General features: G+C 41.7%; 2 protein-coding genes across 3 annotated transcripts; one reads left to right on the forward strand and one right to left on the reverse strand.

Annotated features, from left to right (window-relative positions):
- Window positions 1–1,073: 1,073 nt before the first annotated feature.
- Window positions 1,074–3,684, reverse strand: evx1 (even-skipped homeobox 1). Of its 2 annotated transcripts, none has more exons than XM_029443484.1 (3): window positions 3,321–3,684; window positions 2,110–2,255; window positions 1,074–1,601 (listed from the first exon to the last, which is right to left on the reverse strand). In XM_029443484.1, exons 1-3 carry the CDS (start codon window positions 3,682–3,684, stop codon window positions 1,074–1,076), a joined length of 1,038 nt encoding a protein of 345 aa, XP_029299344.1. The 2 variants fall into 2 exon arrangements, with proteins under 2 accessions (XP_029299344.1, XP_029299342.1); XM_029443482.1 differs by having other exon boundaries at window positions 2,110–2,345.
- A 9,459-nt stretch (window positions 3,685–13,143) lies between these two features.
- Window positions 13,144–14,577, forward strand: hoxa13a (homeobox A13a). The gene is made up of 2 exons (XM_029443330.1): window positions 13,144–13,804; window positions 14,330–14,577. Exons 1-2 carry the CDS (start codon window positions 13,144–13,146, stop codon window positions 14,575–14,577), a joined length of 909 nt encoding a protein of 302 aa, XP_029299190.1.
- The last annotated feature ends 297 nt before the right edge of the window (window positions 14,578–14,874 follow it).

The raw sequence follows: 14,874 nt of genomic DNA on the forward strand, positions 1-14,874 counted from the left end.
ACAAAAACTCCATTGCTCCATTGATTATTTGACAGTGTTTATTGCAAATTAGACGTTTAGGACAACTCAGTCAAAAAAACAAATTAAAAAAAAAGACAAAAGAAAAACATAATCAGTCACTTGTTAGTCCGCTTTCTCCACAAAATGCCACCAAACTGGCGCCACAGTGCAAGAAAAAATATTTAGAAAGAGGCCTATAGGCATATATTAATCACATTTTCATCAGATATAAGAACTTGCTCTTATATCGTTAAGGGAGAGAACTGAAAGAGTCTTTGATCGCCTTAAAAATGTTCACTTCTATTTATTTATCTTTCATTTTGATTGTCCTCTCTCTGTCTCTCTCCATCCTCTTCTGGGTCCTTCTTCTTCTCTTCCCCCCTCGTCAAACCGTGCGGGCTGTAGTAATCCGTTCCCCCGGCGCCTTGTTACCTTTTGGCAGTAACGATCCCTTCCTGGTATTATCATTAATTCTACACTCAAAATTCACCGGGTCGTACATATACATCACTTACTAATTTCACTAGCATCTGCACATTTCGGCCCGGGTCCGCCGCGGAGGGCCCCGGTGTAGAGAGCTGCTTTATAATGAGACGGCCGCAGTCTGTTAACAAATCCCCTTGTTAAAAAGAGAGATTGAATGCATCATTCTCGCGTAACTAACAATACACGTAGGTCGATTTGGACGCGTGAAGAGACGACAAGTAATGATAAAAACCTTAACGCCAATCCATCAGGCAAATTTAAACGCTTCTCTGGATCCCCCCCCCCCCCTTTCTCACACATCAAATGAATCTTCTAAAAAAACAAATCAAATCTGGTTTTGTGTCCATGCCGTCATATTTCAGCCCACTGTCCCTGGCTCTGCAATGGGGTTATTATTTTTCAGTAATGGGAGATCAGTTGGGCGTCACATCTGAAGATCGGGCTAATTATCTTGCCTCAAATTTAAGATGGCTTTCACTGCTTACAGGCTACCCCTTCATGCTGTTTCAGTCCTGATCATATAATCTGTAAGGTTAAAAAGCTTATGGTAAAGGTTTATATAGAACAAGAGCTGGTTTGTTTTGGTTTTATCTGGTCAGAGGCACTTCTTCCCTCTGGTCTAATGTCACAGATGAAGATTTGCTGAGCACTGAAGGCGTAAAAGTGACAAAAGCGTCAGTCCTGCTAGTTGGGGAGCAAGCGAAGTCCGAGCCGGATGGCCTGGTTGAGATGCCGTTGGATTGACTTGAGTGACAGGCCAGGCAGGAGCAGGGGCTTCCTCCGGGACCGAGGCCGTGGGTCGGACCCGGGTACAGGGAGGGGTGTCTGAAGGCGCACAGGAGCTCCGGCCTCGGGTAGGGGTGAGACAGCATCCGGAAACTGTCGAGGGAGCGCAGGGGGTTGGAGAAAGGGGTGGCGGCCGGAACTGAGCCAGCTCCGACACCCAGGTGGGAGTAGTAAGGTAGCGGCAGGTGGGTTGGGAATGGGTAGGGCAGGTTCCCCGTAGCCGCTGCGTGGCTCATCATGTAGGTGTAGAAGGCCGGGTCTGCAGGGTGAGGCCACGTCATGGCCAGACGCTGGCGTTTGTCTTTCATCCTGCGATTCTGAAACCACACCTGTGAGAAACGGAGACACACCGAGTCAAATATTAACCACAAGTCCCACTGATCCAAAGACAAACAACAATAACAAAAGCAGATAGCTCATACAGTCCTTCCGCTTTTACGCACGACTTTGGGTCAACGAGTTCTTCAATTTAATCTTGGGGATTATATGGAGTTTTACTCTAAACAAACCCATTACAATGTGTATTTTTTCTTATCGCAGTTGAAGAAAAATAAATATATGTATATTAGAAGAAATAATCCAGGCCTCTGCTTGGTTAAACAGCTAGCCTACAGGTTACATGCTTTTCTCAATATTTGGATGTGAGCTGTCTTTGTCTTACTTTGTGGTGTTGTTGCTATATTTCCTGTATATAGGCTGCAATAATATATATTTTATTGAAACACAAATCAGTTTTGCAGAAAGAGCTTTCCAAATACAAGTTTACAAAATGTGAACCTGTATTCACAGTCAGAGGCCTAATTCGGCTCTGCTCCTTTGAGACTAAAGTAATCTTACCTTGATTGTGGTTTCAGGTAGATTTAAGGCGGCCGCCAGTTCGCACCTCCGCGGCCTGGACACGTAGTTCTCCCGGTAAAATTCCTTCTCAAGCCGTCCGATTTGCTCCCGGGTGAACGCTGTCCGGTACCGGCGAATCTGATCCGCTGCATAGGACAGAGAGCCCGGACCTTGGACCATGTTACCCGGGTCAGCACCAGTCTCACTCGGGTGTCCTGGAGAATCCCCATTTCGACCTGAATCAGTATGCAGAATAATTAATCAGATTTGATTAGAATACCGTTTAAAACAGAACAATTTAAATGGAACAAAAACAAATCGACATATTTAATTTTCCCATTCGTTTCATATTAAATAAGCTATTTTCATATTTAATAAGCTATATTCCTAAGAGGCAGCAGGCTAATTTCATTATTTGAACTGTACTGAGCTTCACTTTAATTATGAAGGGCCTGCCTGACACATTAGCTCAGAAAGCTCGGGTCTTCATGTTGTGGAGTCTTAACAACTATCTAATATTTGTATTAATATTATTTTCCAGAGTATATATTGATATGTTGAACCATCATTTTAGTCGAATAAAATTGATAAATAGATAGCATTGTTGTTATTCGTTTGTCTAATGGTCAGCCTGTTTGGTTTGAGGCGAACAGCAGCTATATACATATTCACATATTTATATTTCTCTGAATATTTGTTGATATTATTTCGGTATAGGATGTAACACAATTGCAGCAAACATTGCAGTGCTAAGTCTTTGCAGATGATGCACACAGATTCATATGTTAATAGGCATTCCCTTCACGGTTTTGCTTGTGGTTTACATAAAATCCTGCATTCTTCCACATGCAGTAAATACACATATAGGCTTTGCTTTGTACGAGGGACTCGTCAAACTCAGAGGGGGAAAATGTCTGGTTAGATTGTGGGTGTCACCTCACCGTGTTTCCAGCGACACTGGTCACTTCACAGAACAGCTGTGCAGCACCGACTGCAGTTATATTCTGCTGTTATTGTGACTACAGTGCATTTCATTGAGGAACATATTTTAACATTTCGATTTTTAGATATGATAAATGCATTATTTTTCAAACGTCCGTGTGCATACTGAAGTTTCTGATTGGCATAATCCACGTTGGCATTCGATCAACTTCATTAGCACGACCATGCAGTCACAGAAAACCCGCAGTGGCATGCATCGCACAGCCTACCTTTAGCTGTTGGGTAGTCCATGCTTTCAGGCGTGCAGCTGACATCAATTTCCTCGTAGAAGTCTGACTCGGTGTCTGAGCTGCTGCCGTCTTTGTGGGGATGATCCCTCCGGTGTCTCTCTCCGGATGAAGACGTGCCAACTGGCCTCATATCGGCGCGCATATTCCTCCGTGCGCTCTCCTCCATCACCACCTCCGCTCTGTCCCGGGAGTAGGGCGCAGCGCCGGAGCTCAGACAGCTCCTGTGGCCCGGCTTCCCCTGCTGTTCTCGCACGGGGCTCCCGATAGCTCCCGACAAATTAGAGCCGCTCTTGCCAAGCTGACCTCCCTCCGCCAGCATGACCATCTCCTCTCTGCTTTCCATCACAAGCACGACTTTGGAAAATAAAAAAACTCGACTTCGCAGGAGAGTGCAAGCCGTCAAAACCAAGGCGATGATTTTCAGGTTGGAGGGGTGTGTGTGTGTGTGTGTGTGTGTGTAGTGATGGTGGAGGTGGGTGGGGGGGTTGAGTCCAAGGGAAAAGGAGAGGCTTCTGGAAAAGAAGGGGATGCTATCCGGTCTGACCCTGAGAGAAGCGCGCTCCAGAGTGCGCAGAGGGAGCTCTGGGAGGGATCACCATTTACCCTCTCTCTCTCTCTTTCTCCAGAGCTGTCACTCTTAATAGGCCAGTCGTCATGATGGTCCCCCCCCTGATGACGACACGCATTGATTGGAAATGGGTAAACAGACGGAGCAAGGGTAGCGTCGAGATGGAGGTGGGGGGTGTCAGAAAGGGCATAACAAGCAGCCATGAAAATCTATCCATCTCTCTATCTTTATACAGCTCTATCTATCCATCTGCAATTACAATAACAAATCAAATAAAAATCTTATTCTTTGATAAGCTTACAACATATGTATGTGGAAGACATCAATTAAATAAAAAAATGAATGTTATTAGTTGTAAATGCATTTTCTCCTCAGTGACTGTAACTACTGCAGTGCAGAGTGGTTTATTTTAATAATAAAAACATTTTTAATCAATTAAAATGAATTATTTACTTGCATTGTAGTCCCCCCACCACCCATTCTCTCTGCTTTTAGTGTCTCTCTCATCTCCACCTAAAGTGGAGTCAAGTAAAGTCCTCAAAGGTCAAATCTTGGGGTCAGAGTTTAGATTTGAGGCCATTTGACATGAAGTCTTAAAAGTCATCAGCGTGGACTAGAACAGCAGCCAGGCAGAAAGCTCAATTAATTATTTGTGCATCTTAGAGAAGTAGTAAAGCCTATTATTACCACATATACAAATGTATATATGGACTACATTTTAAATGAATACTTAATTAGCAAGAAATCAGAAATACCTGCACACGTATACCACATGTACATATACCACAGTTAAAGAGCAGTGATGGATGATGATTTGCATTCTTTCAGGGTCCTAATATAAGATATAGTCTTTCAGTGAAAAGTCACTATAAAATGATAGAAGAAGAGTTACTGTAGGGTTTGTATTTCGTTTAGGAGCTGGGGCAGGGATGAGGAACACATATTAACTTCCTGTGTCTTCAGGGAACAGATTCACACTCTCCCTGGTCTAATGTGGATTTAACAGTTGTAGTTCTGGTTCATTTTATGCTTGATATTTAACTGTGCAGTACGCAGAATGTCCACTAAACGTTTTCTGAGGTTAATGCCTCTTCAGGCTGAGATTAAGTTCACTTTGCCTTTGCTCCAACTGGCAACCTGTACCAAACAAAAATGGGCTCCAATTTGATTGAATCCTTTATTTAAACAGGAAGTCTCATTGAGACCTGTGTACAACAAATAAACTCATACAATGTAAACTGACGGACAGACAATTCAGACATGTGTTAAACATTTCACAATACAAAATGTACAGGTGTGATTGCAAATACGAAAGTATAAGCTTTTAAAAAGGAACTTCATATATTTTATTGGAGCTCATTCCATTTGTATTCTTTCTCCTAATTCAGTGTAGCATTAGCTGTACACAAAGTACTGTGATCTGACATTGTAATATGTATGTGTCCAGAGAGCAGCGTTACCGAGGCAGTTTTTAATAGAAGAGGCAATGCTATATGCTATATGCTAATCCTATATGCTTCATCACTATAATGGAGAAAATATTAGAAAATAAAGAAAACAACACAAAATATATTTGCAAGCTATGATTTTTTTTTAACATTAGGGCAGCATTCAAGATCAATATAGTCCTGCACCTGTTAACTGACCTTATCATATGTCTTTTAATAATACATTGTCAGACCGCTCTGTCCTCAGATATTCAGTCTTTTTAAGCAGGGTTGCAAATTGTGGTGAACATGGCATTACATGCTGACTACGAAGTCTCTACAAACAGCCTTTTACTCGAGGTTAGATCAGATTCGACATCTGCAGCTACAGGGCATGGTGGTGTACTTGGACGGCCATGATGTTGTGTAGAGAGGTGGAGTCATGTGGTCTAACACGGGAGAGACAGGCAGACTGTGGAGCTCCAGCAGCCTCCGCTGTCCTTGTGCGCCCTCGCCTGTCCGAATGAGGGAAGAGGCCCCGGCGGCGGGCGCCCCCTCCCCCAGCCCACCAGCTGAGGAGTTGAGGGAAATTCCTTTGGCTTTCTCCCCCGACTCTTTCATCTGGCCAGCAAAAGAAAAAAGTAAACCTCTTTCTCTGTCTTCCCCTCACTCTCTGACGATTTGTTGTTGCTTGTTTTGTGAGTTTGACTCAACTGTGATAACATCTGAGTCTGCTTTTGCAAAGTGTGACTGTAGTATTTTCTCTCTATCTCTCATTGGGTTTTTATAAATGGGTTTTAGTGACATACAATGTATTAAAATAATTAAAACAAGTATTAGTTTGGGAGACAGAACCAAGAGCAGCATAACACAGTAGTTAAAGATCAGTCTGCACGTTGTTGACTACTGGAAATGAGCTGAAGGAGCTTCTCAGTGGAACTATAAATATCTGTCTGCGTCCGAAGGAAAAGGGCAAATTGAATTTGTTTAATTTCTTTGTGGCACAGAGATAAGTTAGTTATCTCCTGTTACTTATGGATCTGCTGATTAATATGTCCTATGGGATAGTTAAAATGACAGGAAGTGAAACATTATGGTTAAGCTTGTGCATTGTTCGTTTTGTATAGCTGATATTTAGTGTAGTGTGTGTGTTACAATTTACACCAGGCTATTTGATTTATGTAGATCACGTCCGAGGCTGCACGAGGACATGTTGTAGTCGACTACAGTGTTTAGAGACGGTTTACTTCTGTTTTCGAAATCATAAAGATGGGTCACTAAAGTCTTTAACTGAAGCGCCCTGAGATGGCAAAGGTCTTATTGTTTTGCTACTTAAGGAGTTATGCAATTGTTCGTGGCCGGGGCAGATGGGATCTTGTGATCATCCGGAGATAACACCTAGAGAGGGTTTTGCGCAACAAATGAATGACCTTCAGTTTACAGTAGTGCCACTTATATTGTGTGTGTTTTAGATAGTGAAGGACAGCGGATGGGACTGGAGATTGTGGAATCGGTTTTTCTTTATTTACATGCAGGAATGATCATGCAATTCATCTGTTATCTTTGAAAATAAAACCCAAAGTTGCTCCAAATCCTGCACATTCTTGCAGTCGTTGCTCCGCGTCAGTGTCTAGTTTTGCAGGGGGAGATCAAAGGGGGAGGGGGGAAAGCGCCCCCCGTGGCAGACACTGCAGAATGCGCCCCCTTAGTTTTACTAGCCAGCCCAACTTGAACTTGACCATGGAGCCTGCGCAGTACGCATGTAATCCAATCCATGGCCCTAGCAGTGCAGAGCTACCAGAATATTTGCTTTTAGCACCAAAATAAAAATGTTTCAGCGTGTCAAAGAATAGTGCATGAATGGAGTTTGTGGATGTTCAGTCTGCCGCTGGCTGAGGTGCAGCGCGTTTCACACTAGGAGTCAAAACCTGGAAGAAAATAGCCTCTCCTTCATTATCGTGGCCCCTCCCGTCTCCACTGCTTCAACTTGGCCTTGAAACAGGATGACGCAGCTAGAGTTAACTCGCTGACCTTGGAGCGAAACATGTCCTGATGACTATACAGCTGGAAATCTCTGCGCTGTAAGACCCGCTTTTTAATCGCTCTTCCCTGCTCCATCCTGCAAACCCCGCGCTATCACACGTATGGCTTAGCAAGCCACTGAGATCAGGCCTGTATCACCCTATTAAAGGGGGAAACATCATTGGCATGGCTTACCACCAATTCAGCAGTAGCAAGGCAACACACCAGGTGCAAAGCCCTGACGTTTCACAAGAGTGCATGCATTTCTTTAGACTGCGTCCCTGGCATCTTTGAGAAAGGGGATATTTATAAGTCTGTCTGGTTGCAAATTAGTTTTTATTTTTAGACACTGTCGCTGTCATCTGCAAGTGTACGTCCCAATGTTTCTTCATATGTTGTCTACCTATTTTTTTTGCTGCTAATAATTGATGATAGGTCAGAGGTAGATTTAAGACATCTCTGTACGTATTTCTCGAGCTGTCCTTTAATTTCAGGCGTTTTTGTGACGAGTGCAGGTGCTGATATTGTGTGGGTACAATGTGGCATTCAGACTGACATGCAACTGATTTGCACGGGCTCTTAAGTGTGTTACACATAGTGTTTCTAGCTAGTTTCATAGCTTTTGGATTTGCCTTACCATATAATTATTGTGTTTGCCTCGACTCATTTAACTAATGCAGATAGCACGCGGGAAAGATTGCGTCTTCAAACAGCATTAGGTGCATTGCCCGTGATTAGTTACATTATGAATCTGTATGAAGCTGAATGTTTGTGTACATACTCTTTAAAATGATCACAAAACATACATCACACATGTATAAGGAACGTATGAAAACAATAAGTTACATTTACAATAATTAGATTTTTGCTTTTATAAGTAATTACATTTGACAAATCACTCTAAAACAATCTTTAAATTAAGGCAATATTTTAAAACAGATATATTATTTCCTACCTTTAAAAAATAAAAAACAAAAATCCTCCACTGCAAATTCCAAAATAAGTAGAAATGTTTCCGGTTAAATTGTTTACACTCTTCTTCATTTATATATTTGGTCGTTATTTAAAGGCAGGCAATCTGATCAATAACTTTTTCGTCTATTTTCGTTTTGTTGTGACTAAAAGGTCCCAAAGAAAGCTGAATTAAGCTCACTACAGCATCGTCATATACACATGCAAGCGGCGCCATGACTTCTATGTATACGCATATTTCATTTGTTCAATAAGGAATCAATAAACATCTGAAGTACAGCAGGTGTACGCGTTTAATCCCAGTGCATTGTCGTATTTGACGCATACATTCGTGTGTTACTACAATAGGTTTCTATATAATGTAACTTATTTTTCAGCATTTATTTGTGATTCACTACTAAAGCTGGACTTAGAAATATGTTTTTTTATTTCGGCTGAACGGAGCAGAAGGCCAAAATGGCAGATTCTGTACATCACGTCGTATCCAGATGATGATAAAGGTAAATACTAACAACAAAAGAAACAGCAGCAGCACCACAATGATAATAATACAGATAATAATGATCCTAACATTGTTCTCCATAGAATAAATTACACAAGTACTTAAATTATGTTATAGTCTTCATATGAATCTTTAAGTCTTTTTACCGGCTGGTAATTTGTATGCAGGATCAGAATGGCACAAAGACGACAGCAAGGAGCTATTCTCCCTCTGCATATCCCTTCCATCACAGTCTACATCCATGCAGTTGCAAGCCTGTGAATGAAACAAACTGCATACCTTTTATATCTTTACATAGATTCCTGTATGGCAATAAAGGATTTCACGTGCAGCTCTCGCTTTATCACGCAGTTAACGCAACGTTTAAGACTTTTGCTGGAGACATTGAAACGTAACAACTAGCGTGTCAGTCAAAGGCACACACACCAAGAACACCTTCGGAAGGGAAACTTTCCTGTTAACCGTAGACTTTTAAAAGTGGCTTCCTGTGTGTCGGAGATTGAAGTGGCTACGTTTTTCTTGTTATTTTTATGCAATCCTTCATAATCACACCGCAGGCGAGCGTCCAGAAAATATGGAAAAGTCATGTGCGTGTGACCGCCCTGTGGTTCACTGCTTTGACCACAAACACATATTGCTTCTTATGTTTTGACAACTTTTGGCAGTTATCTACTAAACTACGTGTCATCATCAACAAGACTTACATTTGACTGCATGCAGTTTGTCTTAGAAGCCCCGTTTTATAACACAATTTATACTATTAACGATATAAATTTATAGCTGAGCATAACTTTATATGAACCTCTCCCTACTTTACCCAGGCTTCAGGCGCTGAGGCCGGGGAATATATGTGCTCTTTCTCTCTCGCGCTGCGTAATTTGAATGCCAGTATAAACAGGGGGTTGAACCTTGATAATGACCTCAGAGAAAAGTCTTCAGGCTGTGCTTCCAAATCCCAAAGTGGAGTCCTAACCTCCAGAGATCATTCAGATTGATCAGGGAGGGTCCGTGTCCAAATCAGGAATAGTTTAAATCCACTATTAAATAATAGTTAAGCAACTTGGCTGACCTATACAATTGCATTGAGTGATGATTAAAAGTGTGTATCTGTCTTGTCATTGCGTCCACACATTTCGGAATTCAGTGTCTAATCAACAATTAAGAAGTGTTCGCGCAAGTGTGTTTTATACGTGGAACTCCTTTGGTGAAATGTGCTAGTCTATTTGGCGGGGACAATGTGTGCGTCTGTGTGTGTGTGTGTGTGTGTGTGTGTTTGTGTGTCCCCATTGTACTTTGGGATGTCTCATGTCTGGACTGGCCACATGTGCGCCCGGCGGCCACCTTGGTGAATGCTCAGAGTTGTTGTCACTGCAGGACTTTTGTTTTTGATATTCTATAGGTGTTTGTGTTTTCATTTAGGGATACTTTGGTTTTATCCATGTTTAGATCATTTTATGTATGAACAAAAGACCTAAAGCAGTGGCTATAATGCGGATAAAGGATGTCAAATCTATCTCAAATAACATGACAACGTATGGCCCCGTTAATGATTAACGCCACTTTGTTTATATTGAATCTTTGCCTACATTGAGGAAATCGCCACGGGGCAGAACCCAACAGGCCAGGCCTTGTACACTTACTCCATGATTCATAGCTGTTGCTGCATGTTGCTGCTGAATGATTTCATTACTTTGCTTTTCTTGTATGATATGTATTGGGCTACCGTGAGTCATAGTTTGAAGCACGTTGTATTTTAGCTGCGATTTCTGCTCGCAAAATTGCGAAGGCAATACAGATATTCCAACTGAATTTATAAAGAATATTGCATTTAATCATATTTGATTTGATTAACTATTAATGCATGTAAATGCAAACGCAAGAATGAATATATTTCGCATTTAAAACAGTAGCCTATTGTGTTTTATAATGTTGCGAGTTTCCACAATTAATACTATAACAAGTAAATATAATAAGAGGTTTAACTTCGTGTTTGATGACTTATCTCAAAAGGCCTCGTATTAATAGGACATCTCTTTTCATATTTGGTTAATCAAACACACAGCATGATAGTAAATAATTCCAAAAATAATATTTTTTTCTGTTATTTGGATTAAAGTTGACACATTAACTAAATCAATTGACTTGAAAATTCAAAAATGGATTCCTACTTAATTACAATATATTCAAACTAAATTACGCACCTCCCCCGTAAACAAAACATAAAGTACATTTCAACATTTTTGTGGCAACAATACACAACACCTTTTAATCTTGGTTCTTGCTGAGTAAAATAATCTTATTATATCATTGTTTTGTCTGTTTGGCACTTTGTTTTGTTAGAATTTAGAAACACAATACCCGAAATGGTTCAGAACATAACGTATGAAGCCTGGATCATTGTTCACAGTTAATTATGTTGGCCTTTGACATCATCTAATATGTGATATATTGTATATTTAAGCTTTTTGTTTAATTTCTGTTTCATTCAAAATTAGTTGACATGTTATTTAAATGTATTTTATTTTGAGATTCTCTGCGTGGAAGTTTATCTTTCGCCATATCAAAGGAAGTTGATGAGACCAAAGAAGCTTTTAATATATTTTATTTACATAAGCTCTCTGTGTCTATAGGCTGGAAACCAAACGTCTACATCCGTGTTTTACTCACAAGTGGCAGCTTCTGTTTAGCTTCCTCTAATAGCAGATAACATACTAGCACACTTACACTCAATTGGTCCAAAAACTCATGTTGGACTTTGAAACTCTGGTAACAAAACCAGTGAAGGCTCCACCAGGTCCATTTCCCCCCAACACAGAATAGACGTAGAGCGACTGGTCGTAAAAATAAACAGACCAGACACACACACACACACACACACACACACACACACACACACACACACACACACACACACACACACACACACGCACGCACGCGACACGTCTACCCGGTCCCCTAGTTTCAGAGATCAAGATCATTTTCACACGTATCTGCCAAACCCCCCCTTCCAAAAAAAACCCCCAGCAACATTCCTTTTATATTTTCAACGCTGTGATACACAAGTAGGCACCACCCAAGTGAAGCGGGCACAGACTAGTTTTTGTGAGAATAAACGGTGGAGAAAACAAGATAATAGTAAAAGTTAATGTCCGCCAATAGCTTTCATTGGGACAGGAATTCTCACCCCTCTTCCGCTCTTTTCAAGCGCTCAGACGGTTCCTTCAAAGCCTGAATAGCCCGACAGGCTGGATGGCTAGACAGCAACTTTCAACTTGACCTTGGCCTCCAAACGCGTCTACCTCCTATGTAAAAACACTCGCACTGTAGAGCCCAGAGCTGTTTTCTATCTGTGCATATTGTAAACATGACCGAAGTATAGTGACTGAAATATCCATCTGAAACCATGTTACATGTGATTTACTTTGTTTTTACCGTACATTCCTATGGAGCTATTTAAAGGGGGGCTTGTCTCTGACTGATTTTAGAAATATTTGCATGCATAAATTCAATTACTTGAAATATGTCGACTATATTACTTTTCTATAGCATTTCTACACCCCACACTGAAAGCGTTGTTTTCTACAGTGTACGGACGAACAAATATAACCTGCATAGTGTATCAGTGTATCTATGCATCAGCGGGCGGCAGACGTATGTTTAATTCCTCGTAGATCATGTGCAACACTGGAACACAATATCATTGAACATTATGTTTGTATAACTGTGAATTTCCTTTGTTAAATGACAGTGTTAATGATACTCAGCTCCTGTAGCGATGCAGACAAAGGCTGGTCAGTGTGCGTGCGTAAAGGCCACAGTTGTATAATGTAAACAGATGAGTCAAAGCTGTTGTTTCCAAATTGTTGACCACTTTTCAATAATCGACTCTTATTTGAGCTTCACGCATAAACATAAACCTTGTTTAAGCAATTTATTTTAAGCATTTAGGATTCTGAAATATAACACATGAAAATATAACATATGCTACTCTTATGTGTATCTTACTTTTTAAGAACAAAAGCACAATATCCATCTCAATTGTAATCAAACTCGACGGAAGCTAAATCCCTTCATAGGTACGGTCACCTTACTTCGCCGCATTTTTCTCCATTTAATTATCTCTACTGGGCGATGTTTACCGTCCTCTTTGCGTAGCCCGGTCACGTGATAACATCTGGGCCAATGACGGAGCAACCTCTGCGGTCTTGTGCGCGTCAGAGTAGCATTACTCTCTGTGAACCAGTATCTCCTTTTCTCAGTCTCAGAGCTTTTTAAAAAAGAGCCAGAAGCTTCAATGTTGGATGCTGTGCTATGACAACGTCACTGCTCCTCCGTCCTCGCTGGGTCGACCCGTCGGTAATGTTCCTCTACGACAACGGCGGCGGTTCCGATGAAGTGACCAAGAACATGGAGGGTTTTGCTGGTGGCAACTTTGCTGCGAACCAGTGTAGGAATCTGTTGGCGCACCCCGCGTCCCTGGCACCCAGCACGGCTTACTCGACCAGTGACTTGCCCACCTCCGGTATGGGAGAGCCAGTGAAACAGTGCAGCCCTTGTTCTGCAGCTCAGAATTCCTCCAGCGCGTCCCTTCCTTATGGGTACTTCGGTAGCGGCTATTACCCGTGCCGAATGTCTCATCACAGCAGCATAAAGTCTTGCGGAGCGCAGCCCCCCTCCGCGTATGGAGAGAAATATATGGATACATCCGCCTCGGGCGACGACTTCACCTCTCGGGCAAAGGAATTCGCTTTTTATCCGACCTATGCTTCAGGCCCATACCAACCTGTCCCCAGTTACCTGGACGTTCCCGTGGTGCCAACTATCAGCGCGCAGTCAGAGGCCAGACACGAGTCCCTGCTGCCTATGGAGAGCTACCAACCGTGGACTCTCGCCGCCAACGGCTGGAACGGCCAGGTTTACTGCGCCAAGGAGCAGCCCCAGCCTGGACACATGTGGAAGTCCTCCATACCAGGTAGGGTACATCCCTCAGGGTCCAGCCTTTACAGGACAGAGCTGTTTGACATACTAGTTTGTTATTACACAGCAAATAGGAGACACATTGTTCAGAATAGGGTGTCTGAAATGTCAGTTGCTGTGTCAACATGCAGAACAAACAGCATACAGATAATTTATCTACAACAAAATGACTAAAATAATGTATAGAATGTAAAGAAATGCTAAGTTTACTTAACAAAAGGAGTGAAGAAATAATCTCATCGTATTGCTTTTATTAAGTTTCCTGTTCATAAAAAATGTTGAACATTTTATTTTATATTATTAACCAACTATCATTTTCACGGAGTCATCCGTATGTACCATAATTCCAGATAGCTAATCTTGAAATATTTTTATTTTAAAGAAAGTGGAAATGTGTGGCTCAGTTTTAAACATATTTTCCTGTATTGAAAAGAAAATAGTATTTTGAGGGTGAAATTTATAAATGAGCCACTTGTTGAGAAGCAGCTCATAACAGTTTCTTTTGTCTTTTTTCCCTCAGACGCGGTGTCCCATTCCGGAGGAGAGTCTGGCTCTTATCGACGTGGAAGAAAGAAGCGCGTGCCATACACCAAGGTGCAACTGAAGGAACTCGAGCGCGAGTACGGCGCCAATAAATTTATCACGAAGGACAAAAGGAGGAGGATATCTGCCCAGACCAACCTGTCCGAGAGACAGGTCACGATATGGTTTCAGAACAGACGCGTAAAGGAGAAGAAAGTTGTCCACAAATTGAAACCCATCAGCTAGTTTTTTTTTCTTCTTTTTTAATTACGGACTATATCTGGTGGAGATAAACTACTACACACACACACACACACACACACACACACACACACACACACACACACACACACACACACACACACACACACACACACACACGGACTCCTGGTTTGGAACAACAAAACTCCTTCCTGACTGAATATGATTTATTTGTATGTTGCCAAATTATTTCCCGGAGCTTCTGGAACTAAATTTGAGGCCCATGAATGCTAGACCCTTCATTTCCTGCCACTTGTTGTTAAATATTGTTTAAGGAGTCAA

This window comes from Cottoperca gobio, chromosome 11 (genome assembly GCF_900634415.1).
Source record: "Cottoperca gobio chromosome 11, fCotGob3.1, whole genome shotgun sequence".
NCBI lineage: Eukaryota > Metazoa > Chordata > Actinopteri > Perciformes > Bovichtidae > Cottoperca > Cottoperca gobio.